The sequence below is a fragment of the Poromitra crassiceps genome, assembly GCF_964638095.1.
Source record: "Poromitra crassiceps genome assembly, chromosome: 4".
NCBI lineage: Eukaryota > Metazoa > Chordata > Actinopteri > Beryciformes > Melamphaidae > Poromitra > Poromitra crassiceps.
This window is the reverse complement of record NC_139626.1, coordinates 62,027,399-62,047,810: the sequence shown is the minus strand read 5'-3', so window position 1 is coordinate 62,047,810 and position 20,412 is coordinate 62,027,399. Positions and strand designations below refer to the sequence as shown.

At 44.1% G+C, this 20,412-nt stretch overlaps 1 protein-coding gene across 1 annotated transcript in view; it reads left to right on the top strand.

The window, feature by feature from the left end:
• Positions 1 to 20,412, top strand: part of meis1a (Meis homeobox 1 a) — a gene marked incomplete at both ends in the record, with an annotated part of 107,639 nt that overhangs the window by 83,275 nt on the left and 3,952 nt on the right. The window contains one exon of the mRNA XM_083636016.1: positions 10,590 to 10,648. Coding sequence (XP_083492142.1) covers positions 10,590 to 10,648 — 59 coding nt within the window. The remainder of the gene's footprint in view (positions 1 to 10,589; positions 10,649 to 20,412) is intronic.

Genomic DNA, 20,412 nt, shown 5'->3' with positions numbered 1-20,412 from the left:
AGACCAAATTGGGTCGCGTGAACTCAAATGAGTTGGACACACCTGTGTTACAGAAACTGTCAAACACATTTTGAGTTGTATCAATCAGGAAATTAGCGGGCCTCTGGGCCAGGCATGCTCCGCCTCCTCTGGGCCGGGCAGGCTCCGCCTCCTCTGGTCCGGGCAGGCTCCGCCTCCTCTGGGCCAGGCAGTGGGCCAGGCAGGCAGGACAGCTTTGAGAAAGCCTGAACACAGCAGAGACATTCATCATCATCATCGTCATCATCATCATTTCCCTCCATGTGACATCACGTGTGACAGAACCATGTGACATGTAGGCTACCGAAACCCGGTACCGATTTAGTGCCGTACTTTTACAACTGGTACTACCAGTAGCCTACTCAATTAACTCATTGAGTGCCATGGACGTCTTTCGACGTCCAATTAAATAGTGACGTAGAGTGCCACGGACGTCTTTCGACGTCCAATGCGTTTTTTGACGGTGGGACGTCGATCAAAGCCTTCCGCATTTCCTGTACAACTATTGTAGCTATTGGAGGTCTATAACCTATTTTACAGAACCCTTAGGTGGCGACAGTGCTCTCCAGATTACAGAAATGTCAGGAATACACAGCCTGAAATAGCCGTGATCAAAGTGAACCCGCTCATGCTGCAGCCCAGAGCCATGTAGATTGTTCTGGCTGCAACTGACGGGGGCTGCGAACACAGTCAATCCGCGCACACAACTGAGCCCTTCTGCCTCTGTCTGTCTGTCAGCATAGTTTCTCCACACGATTAGCCGCTAGAAAAGCAGCAGCCGACAATGAAAAGCCAAACCTTTTACTGCAGTCCGCGTGTGGCTTCTCCATGTTGCGCTGCCTGGGAGGCGGCGCACCAAAAGCACTCCGAAAATAGACGCTGCGTGCGTGAGGCTGTGTGTTACTAGTGTGGGGAGGAGTTTTCAGCTGAGGGGGGGGAGGGGGGTGGGGCACGCAGGGCAGGACACAACTACACCACATCACTACATCAGAAAATATTACCTAGAGTCAGTGAATGTGCTTGAAATGCTGCATTTCACAAAAGGCTGAATATCTCAGCTTATAATTTGAAATGCCTGAAAACGCTGAAAACAACCTATCTTCTCCGGCTCATAACTAAAGAACGGAAAATGGTATCAATAAACTTTTTTTTGCTGATGATACAATAGAGTCTCCTTGTTCTTTTTGCGTGTTCTGTGTTTACATAGTAATATCACACAATATTCTGTGGGCCTCGAGAAATCACTGAAAACGCTCTGAAAACTCTGGCACTGGGAGCGTCCGTTCTCCAAAAGTGGCTGGCACTCAATGAGTTAACTAACATTATAGGGCATAGCACAGAACATTGTTGTTTTAAATCCTCTTTACAGCTTCTTTAAATAAATAAAAAAGCTTTAAAATCTGCTTTGAATTTGTAAAACAGTACGGTTTCAGGCACCGTTTAGACACGGTCCTGTTGTAAAAGTATCGTTTTAGCACCGGTATCGAAAACATATGAAACTATGCTATCCCTAATGACATGTGACAGAGTGAGAATTGTTTAGTGAGAAACTGTTTAGCCGGAAAGCAGTGCTCTGACTCACTTTACACTGCGTTTACACTTAGTTTACACTTAGTTTACAGTTAGCTGTCTTAGATTGTGTTGAAAGCAGCGCTCTGACTCACTTCACACTGAGTTTAGACGTAGTTTACACTTAGCTGTCTTAGATTGTGTTGAAAGCAGCGCTCTGACTCAGTTTACACTTAGTTTACATTTAGCTGTCTTAGATTGTGTTGAAAGCAGCGCTCTGACTCACTTTACACTGCGTTTACACTTAGTTTACACTTAGTTTACACTTAGCTGTCTTAGATTGTGTTGAAAGCAGCGCTCTGACTCAGTTTACACTGCGTTTACACTTAGTTTACATTTAGCTGTCTTAGATTGTGTTGAAAGCAGCGCTCTGACTCAGTTTACACTTAGTTTACATTTAGCTGTCTTAGACTGTGTTGAAAGCAGCGCTCTGACTCAGTTTACACTGCGTTTACACTTAGTTTACACTTAGCTGTCTTAGATTGTGTTGAAAGCAGCGCTCTGACTCAGTTTACACTGAGTTTAGACGTAGTTTACACTTAGCTGTCTTAGATTGTGTTGAAAGCAGCGCTCTGACTCAGTTTACACAGCGTTTACACTTAGTTTACACTTAGCTGTCTTAGATTGTGTTGAAAGCAGCGCTCTGACTCAGTTTACACTGTGTTTACACTTAGTTTACACTTAGCTGTCTTAGATTGTGTTGAAAGCAGCGCTCTGACTCAGTTTACACTGCGTTTACACTTAGTTTACACTTAGTTTACACTTAGTTTACACTTAGCTGTCTTAGATTGTGTTGCACAGTTGATTTCTGTAGCCTACTGTTGACAAAATGTGATATTGTTAGTCGCTGTGTCGGGACAACAAGTTGCATTTGAACACACCGGCAAACACGACAGCCAACGGGCAGCTAGCACGTATACGTTCTGCGCCTACAGGCAGCTAGCGCGTATACGTTCTGCACCTACAGGCAGCTAGCACGTATACATTATGCGCATACAGGCAGCTAGCGCGTATACGTTCTGCGCCTACAGGCAGCTAGCGCGTATACATTCTGCGCCTACAGGCAGCTAGCACGTATACGTTCTGCGCCTACAGGCAGCTAGCACGTATACGTTCTGCGCCTACAGGCAGCTAGCACGTATACGTTCTGCGCCTACAGGCAGCTAGCACGTATACGTTCTGCGCCTACAGGCAGCTAGCACGTATACGTTCTGCGCCTACAGGCAGCTAGCACGTATACGTTCTGCGCCTACAGGCAGCTAGCACGTATACGTTCCGCCATCGGTGTGTGAATGGGTGAATGTACCTACTGACTGTAAAGTGCTTTGGATAAAAGCGCTTTATAAATGCAGGCCCTTTAGATATTACTTTTAGCAGTAACTCAGTAATATAACTTATTACAATAGGATTTCAGTAATATTATACCAGTTACTTTTGTCAAGTAACACATGTTACAAATTGAGTTACTTTATTTTTATTTTTATGAAAAGCACATATTTAAATAAAGATATAGTCATTTCCTAATCAAATTGTGTGTTTTTATGCAAATAACCACTATAGATGAGAATAACAAAGGAAAAAGATAACATTTAGAATTTTGGACGGTTTACACTGACGTCAGACGGTATAAATTATTTTTCGGGATGGTTCCGTGGCAGCGATGTCATTCTGCTACTGCAGTTATTTTGGTGAAAGTAATGCAAAAGTAGTGTAATAAGTAACGAGTTACTCTACACAGACAGTAATATTGTAAAGTAACGTATTACTTTCAAATGAAAGTAACTAGTAATATGTAGTATATTAAGTTTTGAAAGTTAACTTGCCCAACACTGGAAAATTAGGAGAAATATCATGCAGTGAGAGGCTCAATGGACTTTACCAAAGTCGTTCGTGTATGAAATGATCAGATGAGATGAAGTTTGAAAATGAGCAGAGCATTTTGCGTGTGTGACCCCTCTCTGCTCCTCAGAGAGATTTGCCAAGGTATGTTTTCACATACTAGGAATTTGTCTTGGTGTGGTTGGTGCTCATCTAACATCGATAAGAACAAATATACAAGACATAAACAAATAAAATATAAAGGGTCTAAAGAGATTAGAAAATAGTATAAAGGGATTCAGATTTTAACAGATATAGTATTAACAGATATAAACAGTATTAACAGATATAAACAGACTTGTACAAATATTGCGTGAGTGGAAAACATACCAAACATCAAATATTATAAAAGGATACGGATATTAACACATTGACTGCCAGCCGTTTTTTTCTTGCTGTAGGTAGCTTCTGCCAAGCCGTTTTTTGAGGATTGTGGCTCATTTTACAAGAGCCGAGGATTATTTTCTGCTTGGAGTTTGTGAACATACAATATCTCAAAAGTACTAATAGAATGTGTACTTTCTCTGTCTAAAAGAGTTAGTTTGTAGAGTTAGTAGTTATGTAAGCATTAGCAGTTGAATACAGCATGGTTTTAGCGTCAGAAAAAATATTCAGAGATAAACGGCTTTTTGTGAAATTCGATAGAACAGTCACTTTAACCATTCATTTTTGGCATCAGTAAGACCTAAACAATAGTTTTGAACAGTAATTTCCTCCATAACAGCAGTAAACTTCCCTCTGCTCAACTCCTCCCTCCTGTGGGCGTTCTTTTTGGCTGCAGCGCCATGTCACAAGCACTTTCCTACCTTTGCAAATGCACTTTCTCATACTCTCGACCTCTCAAATAAATTTCTGAATAGAAATTAAATTACTCTAAATTATAGCGAAAAAGAAACAAAAAAGAATGGGTTGAAAATCCCATTCTAAAAGCCTTTTATGGCTGTTTCCAATTTGGTGCTATTTTGCAAGGCAAAATCGCCTGCTGCACCACAAGCTTGTCACCGGTCTCACTGCCCCGCTGCCGCTGTGCGGCTGTGCCTGGCTGTGCCTGTCTGCGTGGCCGCTCCCCGAGGAAGCCCGGCTGGACTCGCCCGCCTCCCGGAGCCCTGGCCGAGAGCTCCGATGAAGCCCCTGCGACTCTGGTCATATTTACGCTGCGTGCCTCAAAGTGTGCTCCATCCGCAATCCACGATGCAAGTTTGCAATCCCGCACCGCCAGCAATCAACGCGAAAACGAAAGCGCCTCCGCCAATCCATTTTCATGAGAATGAAAATGAATGAAAATGGATCACACTGCTTTTTGCTTGCCTTCCTACTTCCTTGTCGCCACTTAGTGGGTCGGTGGAATGGGTTGTACACGTTGTACACGTCCAATACTTATATAAGATATGTAAAAGGGTTAGATGCACAACCCCCCGTTAAAAAAAAAAAATCGATGCCAAAAACGTGTTTACACGTTGTTGGCAGTCAACAGCTGGATTCTGAAAACGTGTTTACACGTTGTTGGCAGTGAATGTGTTAAAGCAGCTACGAGCAAGATTTTCGATTGTTATTAAACAGTATAATTATAATATTGATGCATCACATCTTACCTATAATAGTAGCTGAGACCAAAGCCGTGTGAATCGGAGATTGCTCTCTTGATGATTATAGAGTCTGTGTCTGTCTACTAACCTCGCGTCACCAGGCTCTCTCTCTCTCTATCTGTCTACCGGCGGGCCGGATAAACCCGGAAGTGAAACGAAATGGTTTACGGCAGCTGTCTGCCTTCAACCGTTTCGCTCTGCCTAGCAACAGACCATAAACACGGAGAACGCCATGCAGGGGCTTGCTACTCTCGCGAACATCTCTCGTTATATTCTAACAGTTTGTTTGGAAGTAATTTTCTTATTTTGTGGTAATGGCCGAAGTGGCTGCCGCAAAACCATTTCATTTCACTTCCTGATCTGCCCCGGCCGCAGACAGACTATTTCGTCAAGACAACACTGGCCGATTCACTCGGGGTTCAAGCGAGACTACTCTGCGTTGGGCTCGTCTACTATTAGAGGTAAGATGTGATGCATCAATATTAAATTTAGACTGTTTAATAACAATCGAAAATCTTGCTTGTAGCTGCTTTAACAGATTTGACATAGTACTGTTTCGCTACCACTGATCAGCCAATCAGAGTGATTTCTCTACCACTGACCAGCCAATCAGAGTGATTTCTCTCACCAACGACCCGACGCCGATTCGGCCAGAAAAGCCGCCGTCAAAGCCAACTAGAACGAACGGTGCGGGACACACGGCAAATACTGTACTAGAGCGCGACAGACATGGCTGTCGGCTTGGTGTCTTAGGCACTTTAGTTCTTCCTGCTTCTCACCTGCAGCATCCTGATTGGATGCCGCCAGATTGGTTCAAACAAGGCGGATCTGGGAAATGAAGTGTTGACTTGCTGAGAAACGACTAGCGGTAATGTGACTTGATTCATGAAATGAAGGGAAACAAATTGATTCACAGCACACTTTTGAATATTGTACCTTTTAATCTCAGGGTTTGGGGGAAGGTATCAAGTCTTTTCAAGTCAAAGTGAGGTCACGAGTCATTGGTGTTAACTCATTCTCCGCCATTGCGTCATAAAACGTCAACCCGTCTTTTCACTGCCATGCGATAGATGGCGCTCTTGGGCCACCTTATGAAGTGCTTATCATATTCGTGTAGTCCTCTGCAAGCCAGATTTCTCAGCGTCGATCTCCCTTCATGGAGGAAGCTCATAAAACACAGGCACAGGCATCATGGTGCCTCAAAGTGGTGCAAGGAGTTGTTTCCCCCAGGCTGGACGCGTTGTCACACGGGCTTGTGACAGTAACTCAATGCAGAAGGATTTATTTCACAATAAACTGGTAAACACACCAATCACTGCTCCTGTCAGTTAGATCAGTCATCCGCTTTGTGAACGCTCACATAGTGTACATTTCAGCCGTCAAATATGCTCCCAAACCTCCACACATCGAGTACCAGGAAGCACCAGACCTCCACACATCGAGTACCAGGAAGCACCAGACCTCCACACATCGAGTACCAGGAAGCACCAGACCTCCACACATCGAGTACCAGGAAGCACCAGACCTCCACACATGGAGTACCAGGAAGCACCAGACCTCCACACATGGAGTACCAGGAAGCACCAGACCTCCACACATCGAGTACCAGGAAGCACCAGACCTCCACACATGGAGTACCAGGAAGCACCAGACCTCCACACATGGAGTACCAGGAAGCACCAGACCTCCACACATGGAGTACCAGGAAGCACCAGACCTCCACACATGGAGTACCAGGAAGCACCAGACCTCCACACATGGAGTACCAGGAAGCACCAGCCCTCCACACATGGAGTACCAGGAAGCACCAGACCTCCACACATGGAGTACCAGGAAGCACCAGACCTCCACACATGGAATACCAGGAAGCACCAGCCCCACGGAGAACATGAGAGTGTGTCCCCGCCCCCGTTTGCTCTCCGTGCGGGGTGCATTTCTCACTCGCTTCGGTGCACAAAAAGGCAGGTATCTGGGCTTTCTGGTCAGAGACGCTCGTTTTCAGTGAAAACGATGACATTCATGTGTCGATAACTAAAGAATGGAAGAAGGCAGAAACAAACTTTTCCCCCCATGAAAGTAGAGGCTTTTGTCTTTTGGGATATTCAGTGTTTACATAGTCATAGAAGAAAATATTCTGTGGGTCGTGGAAAATCACTGAGAAAATCACTCAGAAACCCTGACGCTGGCTGGCGACTTTTCCTTTGGAACTCTGGCGGGGAATGAGTTACTGTCGAGTTGCGAGTCTTTTTTGATTTTGTCAAGTCGAGTCTAAAGTCATCAAATTTGTGATTCAAGTGATCATGTGATCATCATCAAGTGATCATGTGATTCAAGTCCACACCTCTGATAGTGTGGTGTTGGTGTTTTGGTGGTTGGTAACGCTACTACACCACACAGCAGGCTGTTCTGTCTGATGCACCCCCCCCCCCGATGCACCCCCCCCCCCCTGTTGTACCCCCCCCCCCGATGCACCCCCCCACTCGCTGCCTTCTCTCAGCCTGTGAAAGGAGCCGCTGTGGCTTTGTTGTTTTCCTGAAAAGAAAACCAGGTCCTCCCCTTCCCTTTCCTTTACCTCCTCTCTCCTCTCCTCCTTTCCTCTCTCCCCCTCTCCTCCTCCTCTACTCTCCTCTCCTCCTCTCCTCTCCTCTCCTCTCCTCCTCTCTCCTCTCCTCCTCTCTCCTCTCCTCTCCTCTCCTCTCCTCCTCTCCTCTCCTCTCCTCTCCTCTCCTCCTCTCTCCTCTCATCTCCTCTCCTCTCCTCTCCTCTCCTCCTCTCTCCTCTAATCTCCTCCTCTCCCCTCTCCTCCCTCCTTTCTGAAGCAGTTGAAGTGGGGGTTGAGGGGAGGTGGTGGGGGGAGGTTGGGGTACAGGGGGACATAAATCAAGTGTGAAGCACTGAGCTGTCACTGGGCGGCTCAGAGGGTCGGCGGGCGGCCGCTTCAGAAGCCTTTAGGCTGAGCAACACCAGAACAGGGGGGGAGGGGGGGGGGGGGGGTCACAGGGGTGCTGTGTCAAAGGTCGCGCATACCAGGATGATGGCTTTGCAGAGTGAGCGTGCTCAGAGGGCCGTGTAGAGGAGGGCAGCCATGCCCCCTACAGGCTGACAGCACATCAGCAACACTTTAACCTGAGGGGAGAAATGGGACTCACCATGAGTGTTAGTAATGAATGTCAAAGTGCCTTCTGGGCACCTTGAGGGGCCTTACATTTGATTTTATTTAAAGTTGCATTTCATTTAAATTATTTAATTTGAATCTTTTTATAATTGATTAGTTAAAGTAACTTTATTGTTGGGTTTAATTTAATTGATTTAATTAGCTAGAAATTATTCTGGAGAACTGGAGAACTGCTTGGGACAAAATCTATACTATAAACACGGATTTCCTGTGTGTGTGTGTGAGTGAGTGAGTGAGTGTGTGTGTGTGTGTGTGTGTGTGTGTGTGTGTGTGTGTGTGTGTGTGTGTGTGTGTGTGTGTGTGTGTGTGTGTGTGTGTGTGTGTGTGTGTGTGTGAGTGTGTGTGAGTGAGTGAGTGAGTGAGTGAGTGTGTGTGTGTGTGTGTGTGTGTGTGTGTGTGTGTGTGTGTGTTAATTTCCTCGGGAAAACTATGAAGAAAAATGTTCGTCGACTACCTATTTTCAATGATGACAACTAGACGTTAACTAAATAAAACCAAAGTTGTGAGAACAAATTGAACAAATTGAACAAAAACTAGGAGCAAATCTATTGACATTTTCCTCAACAAATAAAAACTAAACTAAAATGTTAGGGAAGGATGAATTCAGAAGATATCCAATCAGAAGAGAAGAAGTTAAACAGTTAAATCTGTGTCTGTATTGCACGTTCAAATCTTAATACCATTCCATAATACCAGATTAATAAATCTTTCCAATGAGTTTGGAAATTATTATTATTTTTTAAATATTTTCCCCCCGATTTTTTTATCCCTTTTTTATCCCCCATTAGTGCAATTTTAAATTTATTTCTCCTGGTTGCTACTCCACCCTCTGCCGATGGGGAGAGCCGAAACTGGCTGCATGCTTCCTCCGAGACATGGGCAGTTAGCCAGCCGCTTCTTTTCACCTGACAGGGGAAGCTTCACCGGTAGGACATAAAACGTGGGAGGATCACGCTATTCCAACCAGTTCCCCTCCCTCCGAACAGGCGCCCCTAACGACCAGAGGAGGCACCACATCAGCAACCAGGATATTGCATGTTTTGGTGTGGGGTTCCTATATGAAGGAAACCCCCAGGGGGCATGGGGAGAACATGCAAACTCCACACAGAAAGGCCCTTTTGACACCCGGGCGGTGGGCACTCGAGGACATGCGGACGGGCACGCATTCCTTCAGCGCTCACAGCGTCGCAGGTGGGAATCGAACCCAGGACCTTCTAGCTGTGAGGCGACAGCGCTTACCACTGCACCACCGTCCGCCAGAGTTTGGAAATTCTAAAGGAAAAAATTGTTTTCTTGAACTGAAACGAGACTAAAATACTCAGACTTTTAGTCGACTAAAACTTGACTAAATAAAAACAGGATGAGCTTGTCTAAATATGATACGTAACAATGACATTTGACACAGGACTAAGACTAAATAAAAAAAAATAGCAGACAAAATGAACACTAGTGTGTTTCAACATTCAATACTTTATTGGCCATGTCAGAGTTGATTGGGATTTGGCTTAATGAGCTCACAGACGTAGCCAAGCACATAAAACCACTCACACAATACACAAAAAAAACTACAAATCACAGAGTACAGCTGTGTGTGTGTGTGTGTGTGTGTGTGTGTGTGTGTGTGTGTGTGTGTGTGTGTGTGTGTAGATGCTGCTGCTGCTCTCCCTCTCTCTCCACTGCACAGCTGAGAAATGAGCATGATCCAAAATACCATGTGTGTGTGTGGCTCTGGTGCAATTAGGACACGCAACAAGACGAACAGCGCTGTATTTAACATTGTGTTAGCCAAGATGCTTTTTTGAGGATTTTTCTTAGTGTGAATGTAAAATACCACAACAATCCAAAACCACAGGTATGAATGGAGAGTGGAGGTCTCTCTGCTGCTGCTGCTCTCTCTCTCTCCACTGCACAGACTGGAGGGCTCCTGTCTCTCTGCTGCTGCTGCTGCTCTCTCTCTCTCCACTGCATAGAGTGGAGGGCTCCTCTCTCTCAGCTGCTGCTCTCCCTCTCTCTCCACTGCACAGCTGAGAAATGAGCATGATCCAAAATACCATTATCAATCCACAAAAACAGCTACTTACTGTATCTTTGTAAAAGCTGAAAGACTGGGGCTGTTTGGTGCAGGACACCTAGCCCGCCCTATGCACAGGATGTGTCATTGGCTCATTTTAACACACATTTCAGAAAAATCGCCCTTCACGATGTCAATAGAGCAATGGCCTTTGTGCCCTAAAAAAAATTGAAATTCCCTCCCTGCCCACCAGCTGTCTGTTGTAGAAGTATTGGAAGTTGAGGTTTGATAACAGGTTAATGTCTCTCTCTCTCTCTCTCTCTCTCTCTCTCTCTCTCTCTCTCTCTCTCAGGTTCATCAATGCGAGGCGGAGGATAGTGCAGCCCATGATCGATCAGTCCAACAGAGCAGGCAAGTGTCACATCTCCACCCTCTGATCGCTCACACACTGACTGGGCCCATCTGTAGTGACTGGGCCCATCTGTAGTGACTGGGCCTATCTGCAGTGACTGGGCCCATCTGCAGTGACTGGGCCCATCTGCAGTGACTGGGCCCATCTGCAGTGACTGGGCCCATCATCTGTAGTGACTGGGCCCATCTGTAGTGACTGGGCCGGGGACGGCAACAGCAGTGTGATAATACAGGCCATGGGGTTCCCAAACTTTTCCATGCCAGAGCCCCCCAAATCGCATTAGCCTTTGGCCCGTGGCCCCCCTATTGCAAGGTCTCTTTAAAAACCCATTGGCAATATGCGACCATTGAAAATAATTATTATATTGAAAATTATTTCCTTACTTGTAATTAAGTATTAATGTAATAACCTAATGATTACATTCGTATCTCGTTTTCTTTTCTGTTTTATAAACATTGGCAGGCAATTAGACAGATGGACATGGCAAAATGTGATTTTTATGTGCAAGGAAATAGGAAAGGATTCAATTATATTTGTTAACACTGCACGACATATAATTATAAAATATAATACAAATATATATGCTTTATTTATTATACTGTAGTATTAACAAATACAGTATAACTGAATCATTTCCTTTCCCACGAAGATGTTTTTTTTAAGCATTTCCATTAATTTGCTGAGGCCCCAATGCCTCCTGGCGGCCCCCCAGTGAGCTCCGGCCCCCACTTTGAAAAACACTCAGATTAGATTAGATTAGGTTAGATTAGATTAGATTAGGTTAGATTAGATTAGATTAGATTAGATTAGATTAGATTAGGTTAGGTTAGGTTAGGTTAGGTTAGATTAAATTAGGTTAGGTTAGATTAGGTTAGATTAGATTAGGTTAGATTAGATTAGGTTAGGTTAGATTAGATTAGATTAGATTAGATTAGGTTAGATTAGATTAGGTTAGGTTAGATTAGATTAGGTTAGGTTAGATTAGGTTAGATTAGGTTAGGTTAGATTAGATTAGATTAGGTTAGATTAGGTTAGGTTAGATTAGATTAGATTAGGTTAGATTAGATTAGATTAGGTTAGGTTAGATTAGATTAGATTAGGTTAGATTAGATTAGATTAGATTAGGTTAGATTAGATTAGATTAGGTTAGATTAGATTAGATTAGATTAGATTAGATTAGATTAGGTTATATTAAATTATATTAGGTTAGGTTAGATTTGATTAGGTTAGATTCGATTTGATTTGATTTGATTTGATTAGGTTAGATTAGGTTAGATTAGATTAGGTTAGGTTAGGGTAGATTAGGTGAGGTTAGGTTAGGTTAGATTAGGTTAGGTTAGGTTAGATTATGTTATGTTAGATTAGAATAGATTAGATTCAATTAGATTAGATTAGATACTTTAATGACCACACAGCCAGGCTTTTGGAAGTTGTTTTCAGTACATGAATATTAATATTCCAGATCATGTCAATAAGAAGTTAAAGGTTAAGAAATGAAAGCTGTAAGAGCTAAAAAGCTTCTTTCTTTCTAACTTAGTGAAACATTTAGGGAGACTGGTACTTTTCCATTAATTTTCACTCAATAACCTGTAAACCTGCACAAAATACATGAAAAATACATGAATTACTAACCAACCCATGGATAAATCTTAAAAACCCATGATAGTAATCTTACGTTTTTTAAAGCGATATAGTGTTTAATGTCTAATAAATGTAAATGAAATTAAAGGACTTAAAAAATATATTAACTCATTGAATGCCATGGACGTCCTTCGACGTCCAATTAAATAGTGACGTAGAATGCCACGGACGTCCTTCGACGTCCAATGCGTTTTTTGACGGTGGGACGTCGATCAAAGCCTTCCGCAGCTCCTGTACAACTATAGTAGCTATTGGAGGTGTATAACCTATTTTACGGACTCATTAGGTGGCGACAGTGCTTGCTCGGTGCAGTCCAGATTAGAGACAGGTCCGAGAAACAGCCTAAAAGCCGTGGATCAAAGACAACCCGATGCATGCTCCCAGAGCCATTTGCTCTGTCGCGGGAGCTGACATTGGCTCCGAACAGGAGTCAATCCGCGCTCACAACTGAGCCCCTCTGTCCCTGTCTGTCTGTCTGTCTGTCTGTATAGTTTCTCCAACCGATTAGCAGCCAGGAAAGCAGCCCCTGACGCCAAACCATTCAGCAATCCGGGTTGGCTCTTCCCTGCTGTGGCGCTGAGAGCCGACAGCAGCACACAAACGCAGCCTCCGAAAATATAATGGTTGCGTGAGGCTGTGTGCAGTGTGGGGAGGAGTTTACGGGGGGAGGGGGGGGAGGGGGGTGGTGCACGCAGGGCATCACACAACAACTACGTCACTACATCAGAAAATATAAATATAATATCTTCAGACTCAGTGAATGTGCTTGAAATGCTGCATTTCACAAAAGGCGGATTATCTCAGCTAATAATTTGAAAAGCCTGAAAACGCTGAAAACAACCTATCTTCTCCGGCTCATAACTAAAGAACGGAAAATGGTATCAATAAACTTTTTTTTGCTGATGATACAATAGAGCCAGCTCGTTCTTGTGCGTGTTCGGTGTTTACATAGTAATATCACACAATATTCTGTGGGCCTCGAGAAATCACTGAAAACGCTCTGAAAACTCTGGCACTGGGAGCATCCGTTCTCCAAAAGTGGCTGGCACTGAATGAGTTAAAGGATACAATTAAGGGCTTTGCATTGTAGAGAGTATGGACTGGAAAGTGAGTTTTGAAAGGGATTGTTATTGACCAACCACGCTATCAACCTTCTTCACATATCTTCTGGTCACGTTGCTAAGCTGTGGGACAGGGAAAACAAATGCAAATACAGTTCTGTTTGGCGCTGATGGTTCCGCTCTTTACAGAAGATGCTCCCTGAATCAGCCCATGGCAGCATGCTGAGCTGAACAGGGAGCGCAATGCAAAATCCCCCATGTGTATACCAGATTCAACATTCCAGATTAATCGCCATAGTGAGTAAGCAGAGTGAGACATTGAATACATGTTTAGCCTTTGAGCCATGCAGACTCTGAGATACATGTTGAGCCTTTGAGCCATGCAGACTCTGAGATACATGTTTAGCCTTTGAGCCATACAGACTCTGAGATACATGTTGAACCTTTGAGCCATGCAGACTCTGAGCTAGAATACATGTTTAGCCTTTGAGCCATGCTGACTCTGAGCTAGAATAAATGTTTAGCCTTTGAGCCATGCAGACTCTGAGCTAGAATACATGTTTAGCCTTTGAGCCATGCAGACTCTGAGATACATGTTTAGCCTTTGAGCCATGCAGACTCTGAGATACATGTTTAGCCTTTGAGCCATGCAGACTCTGAGATACATGTTGAACCTTTGAGCCATGCAGACTCTGAGCTAGAATACATGTTTAGCCTTTGAGCCATGCAGACTCTGAGCTAGAATACATGTTGAACCTTTGAGACATGCAGACTCTGAGCTAGAATACATGTTGAACCTTTGAGCCATGCAGACTCTGAGCTAGAATACATGTTTAGCCTTTGAGCCATGCAGACTCTGAGCTAGAATACATGTTTAGCCTTTGAGCCATGCAGACTCTGAGCTAGAATACATGTTTAGCCTTTGAGCCATGCCGACTCTGAGCTAGAATACATGTTTAGCCTTTGAGCCATGCCGACTCTGAGCTAGAATACATGTTTAGCCTTTGAGCCATGCAGACTCTGAGCTAGAATACATGTTGAACCTTTGAGCCATGCAGACTCTGAGCTAGAATACATGTTTAGCCTTTGAGACATGCAGACTCTGAGCTAGAATACATGTTGAACCTTTGAGCCATGCAGACTCTGAGCTAGAATACATGTTGAACCTTTGAGCCATGCAGACTCTGAGCTAGAATACATGTTTAACCTTTGAGCCATGCAGACTCTGAGCTAGAATACATGTTTAACCTTTGAGACATGCAGACTCTGAGCTAGAACACATGTTGAACCTTTGAGCCATGCAGACTCGGAGCTAGAATACATGTTGAACCTTTGAGCCATGCAGACTCTGAGCTAGAATACATGTTGAACCTTTGAGCCATGCAGACTCTGAGCTAGAATACATGTTTAACCTTTGAGACATGCAGACTCTGAGCTAGAACACATGTTGAACCTTTGAGCCATGCAGACTCGGAGCTAGAATACATGTTGAACCTTTGAGCCATGCAGACTCTGAGCTAGAATACATGTTGAACCTTTGAGCCATGTAGACTCTGAGCTAGAATACATGTTGAACCTTTGAGACATGCAGACTCTGAGCTAGAATACATGTTTAACCTTTGAGACATTTTGGCCCCTATCGTTGCATCGGCGCAGTTTCTAGGCCGAGCGGCAGGCGCAGATCAAAGCAGTGGGCGTGGAAAGGCGCACTTGATATCGTCGTGCTAGCGCTAGATGCAGCCCAAAGCATTACAACCACGCCTTTTAGGCGTAAAATTATGCACCGTCATGCTCATTGGATAAGTGCAATAAACGAATCGCACGCTTGCCTTTTTAGCTCCAATTCCAGTGATCCCGCAAAACCAGATGAAAGCCAAACGCTCTGCCCCCCCCCCCCCCCCCCTTCATCCAGCCTGTCTGTCTGCATTATAGGCTATTATTCCATATTATACAACAGGTAGTTCCGGCCGAGCAATTTGATTGGACAAGAGGGATCTTACCAGTGCCTATATTTCACGATAATGCACTGGCGCTTCACTGTGTGTAGAGTAGGCTATATCACTCCGCTTCACATCTGCTCTAATCAACACGCTTCACAGCTGCTCTAATCAACAAAACAAACACCAGTCACGTTACATACGTCATTCAAAGCGTAACCGAGAGCGCAAAGATGGATTTTTTTACTAACATAACTTTTGATTTAAACTATGAATGCTCGTCAGAAGAGGACGAAGGGGAGCAACATTCTTCTACGGAAACCTCCAGGTTTGCTCATATTTCACCTGCAGGACTTGACGATTTGGAGAAAAACAAAAACGAAGCAAACACTGTGAAGCAAACGGTCTGGGTTGTGAACTGCTTTCAAACTTGGCTACGTTCAAAAACTATGACCATCAACTTCCAGTCAATTGAGAAGACAGAGCTGAATACTGTTTTGAGGGAGTTTTATGGATCCGTACGGACGAACAAAGGAGAGCTATATGGGATAAGCGGTTACCTTGGGCTTCGCGCTGGTTTAAATCGCCATATCAACGAGCCGCCTCTCAGCCGTTCATGGAATTTAATGCAGGATGCTGAATTCCTTCCAGCTAATAACGTTTTCAAAGGCGTTGTGAAACAGATCAGACGAGCCGGGAAAGATACAACAACACATCACCCGGCAATTTCAACTGAAGACCAGCTCATCTTAAAGCAATCTGCTGCTTTACGCCCAGACAATCCAAAGGGTTTACAGAACAAGGTCTGGTATGACATTCAGTTGCATTTTGGACGCAGGGGCAAAGAGGGGAATCGGGCTCTCAAACCTGATTCATTCACCCTAAAATACGACGAGAATGGAGCAAAGTTTTTCACAATGACTTTCAATGAAGAAACAAAAAATCACAAAGACCCTTTGGAGAGAGACAGAGAAAATAGGAGGGGTGCATGTTTGAGGAGCCAGGAAACCCCCTCTGTCCAATTGTTTCTCTTGAAAAGTACTTGAGCAAACTTCCACCTGACGCAAAAGCCCTCTATCTGCAGCCCAGGAGGAATGCAGCTGTCACAGATAGCGTCTGGTACACCGCAACTCCGCTTGGAGTAAACCAGTTGGCACAGATGTTACCCAGGATGTGTAAAGAAGCGGGGACACGAGCCTCTTACACCAACCACTGCCTCCGGGCCACCGCCATACAGAAGCTGTCTGATGCAGGACTGGAAGCCAGGGAGATCATGGCAGTGAGTGGGCACAGGTAAGATGATTAACGCCTATAAATACAAATTCGAGGACGGGATGACAACGAGGATGGTGATTAGTGATACTTCGCCACACTTTTTTGTCTTGCAGGTCTGAAAGCTCGTTAAAAAGTTATTGGCGACCATCCACGGAGAGCAGGAAAAGATGGAGCAACATACTGTCAGATCAAACAAGCTCATCCTCGGTATCCGACATGCCTCCTGCAAAGCGACAGTCAACCATGCCGTCACCAGACTCTGTTCTCTTCACTGGCTGTACAATAAATGGAAACGTGCAAATCAATGTGTATGACAAAAAGTAGGCTAGACAGCCTGCAGTTAATTAGGCTGATTAGGCTACATTTTCTGCAAAGGGAAAGCTGGGGGGACTATTTTTGTTGGCGGAGGAATAAATACAAAAATCATCTATTTTCTCAGCTTTTTGTCATTTTTTTAATCAGCTTTGTTTAATAATAGAACTGTTGTATAAAAGCAATATCACACTCGAGGTCGTGCATTGTTGGCTAATATAGGCACTGCTGTGATTATCTACGGCACTCGGCCTGCGGCCTCGTGCCTGCGACCGAATCACAGCAGTGCCTATATTAGCCAACAATGCACTCCCTCTCGTGTGATATTGCTTAATTATTATGCTTCTCAAACCAATCTAACTGCAGTTTCAATACTGCAAGCAGGTAAATACGCTACACTATAGCAAGATCAAAGTGAAAATAATGTTCTATGCATCAGCTAGAAAAATATAGCCTATTAGATTGGTGAAAGTTTGTCCAGAAAGATATCATTTTCTCTCGCCTGCTGCAGGAAGGATGATGCACATAAATATACCCTACATTATGTCAAGTCATTGCATAAATGTGTTTTTATTGTAAAACTAAATGTGAAATAGGGCCAAGTTATTGGAGGAACATCACAGTATAGCAGATGCCATTAGAAGCGCGTTCCGAAGCGCGTTCCGCTGTTACTTCTCTAAATCACGTTAACTCGACAAGGGGTATATATATGCCCAGGAGGACATATATGTTTCACATAGGGTGGTGTTTTCATTTCGAGGTTTTATTTGGTCCAATATTGAAATGTTGACAATGGCAGGCTGTGTTACCATTACACATTAATTTAGAACTACCTTTTATATCTATTTTGGCTCATTTGGTGGCTATTTAGTAGCGAAATGAAGAAACACAATGCATGCTGGGAACTCAGAGAGAGAGAGAGAGAAGGGTGACAGAGAAGAAGCAGTGAAGGCAAAGAATAGGCCTGCTTTTCAAAAGCGCAAAGCGCTAAATGTAGGCCAGCTCCCAAGATATAACTAGGCTGGTATTTAGCGCCGACACGCCCACTTTGGGACTGCGCCACGCCCATTCGGCCTAAAGCGCATTTGGCAGCCTAAAGCCTATTGCTATCTTGCCGAAACAGGCGCAAGGCACGTTTTTTTGCGGTTAAGGCCCGTAATAGCGCCGATGGCCTGTGGGAGAATAGAGCCCTTTGAGTAGCAAAGAGCGGCGTGTAGAACGCAACCATATTTGAATGGATCGCCTTGTCGTGAGAATGACTGTGATAGGTGAATTATTAAACAGGGATCCAATCAGAAGCTGTCAGCTGATAACAGCTGGGGCGTACGGCGTACGTATGACTTCCGTGTCTTGCATGAACTAACGCAATGCTTCTTTTATTTCCCCCTTATGAGTCTTCCTGGAGTTCCCCCTGGCTGGCAGTGTGCTGCTCTGTGTGTGTGTGTGTGTGTGTGTGTGTGTGTGTGTGTGTGTGTGTGTGTGTGTGTGTGTGTGTGTGTGTGTGTGTGTGTGTGTGTGTGTGTTAAAGCACACAGAGAGAGGCTTAGCTCCTTTAAACCCTACAGGTTTAGTCCAGACAAAGAGGCTAATGGCCTCCACTGACCCGCTGCATTGAGCATTTGAACCCGGGATTCAAACAAGCGGCGGCCGGCTAAACCGAGGCCGACGCCCCTCCGGCCTTTTGGCCCCCGGCTTTCTCAGCAGCGACCCCGCGCTGCCTCCACACAAAAGAGCCGATGCCAGGCCATATCAGAAAGGGTTAAAAACTAGTCAAACTAGTCCAACAAAAGCTAGCCTTGGAAATCACAAACGAAACCATCGCAGTACATGTCAGATCATTTTTTCCCAAAGGTGGTTTGTATCATTTTAGATAGTTATTATCATGCTAATGCCTGTGCAAGTGGCCATTTTTCTGATCAGTTTGTTTTTAATTAGTTATTTGACGATATAAAAAGGGACGATTGACAGCTATGGCAGCCAGTCTCAAGCCGTCATTGGCTGGACAGGCAGACTCTTCATATTATAGATCTAGTGTTAGTTTTACATAGACAAGACACGGCTTGGTAAAACAGAAGAAGAAGAACACTGCTTGATCTGTTATCTACCAGACGTATCGATGGACCGCAATAAAGAGGACATTGTTTTGAGAAAGCTGCGCGAGGAAGTAACGTTGGTTGGGGACTGAAGTAGTAAGTTCAGAAAACATGTGTTTTATTAGTTACTCCCACTATGTTATCGGTTATTTTAATACACAATGGTTTTAACGGATGCAGGCCGTCTGTTTTGCATTATTTGTCGGCATAACATTACTATAACCTAACAACGATTCAACGTTTGTATAGCCTACTGGAAATTAAGCTGTTAGTCCATAGTGAAATAGGCTTTTGCAAGCCATTCATACTAAATAAGTTGTCCCTGGCCTACAACAGTCTATAATAACAGACTCCTGTTGGACTCCATGGGCTCTATCGTTGCATCGGCGTATAAACTGCATTTAGTGCCAGGCGCAGCCTAGATTAGTGGGTGTGCGGCACCAGCGCACTTGATATCTTGGTGTTGGCGCAATAGGTGGCCTTAATCATTATAACCACGCCTTTTAAGCGTAAAATTATGCACTATCTGCCCATTGGGGAACTGCAGTAAACGAATCACATGCTTCACTTTTCAGCTCCAATTCCACGGAGCGATCCAGTCCGGCTTCAGAAAAGCCGAGGGCTCTGATCTCCCCCCCCCCTTTTATCCCCCCTGTCTGTCTCCATATATAGGCTATTATTCCATACACCAATCTAACTGCAGTTTAATTACTGCAAGCATGTAAATACACTACACTATAGCAAGATCAAAGTGAAAAGAATGTTCTAAACGCATCAGCTAGAAAAATATAGCCTATCATGATGAGATTAATTAGATTCGTGAAAGTTTGTCCAAAATGATATCGTTTTCTCTCCCCTGCTGCACAGGTAGGATGATGCACATAAATATAGCCTACATTATGTAAAGTCATTGCAGAAATGAGTTTTTATTGTAAAACTAAATGTGAAGTAGGGCCAATTTATTGGAGCGGACATCACAGTATAGCAGATGACAGTAGAACCGCGTTACGCTGTCACTTATCTAAATCACGTTAAATCGACGAGGGATTTATTTTGTCCAATATTGAAATGTTCTACAATAGCATGTTGTGGGAACATGACACATTATTTAGATCTATTTCGATGTACCTTTCTATCTATTTAGGCTAATTTCGATGCCATTTATTATTGAAATGGATTAGCCCAATGCATGCTGGAAGATTTCACATGTCTGGCTGTTGCAGGGAAGCCGCAGTGAATGTTTGCCCACAATGATCTCGTTTTCTCTTGCCTTCACTGCACAGGTAGGATGATGCAATAGCCTCTGAATGTCACTGGCTCAAAACTGTCATGTTAGAAAAAACTGTCATGTTGTTATACTATGTACGGTAGAACAACTTATTTTTTCTGAGAGAGAGAGAGAACCGGCGAACTTTTTTTCAAGCAGTCCGTATTGTGCCTGTCA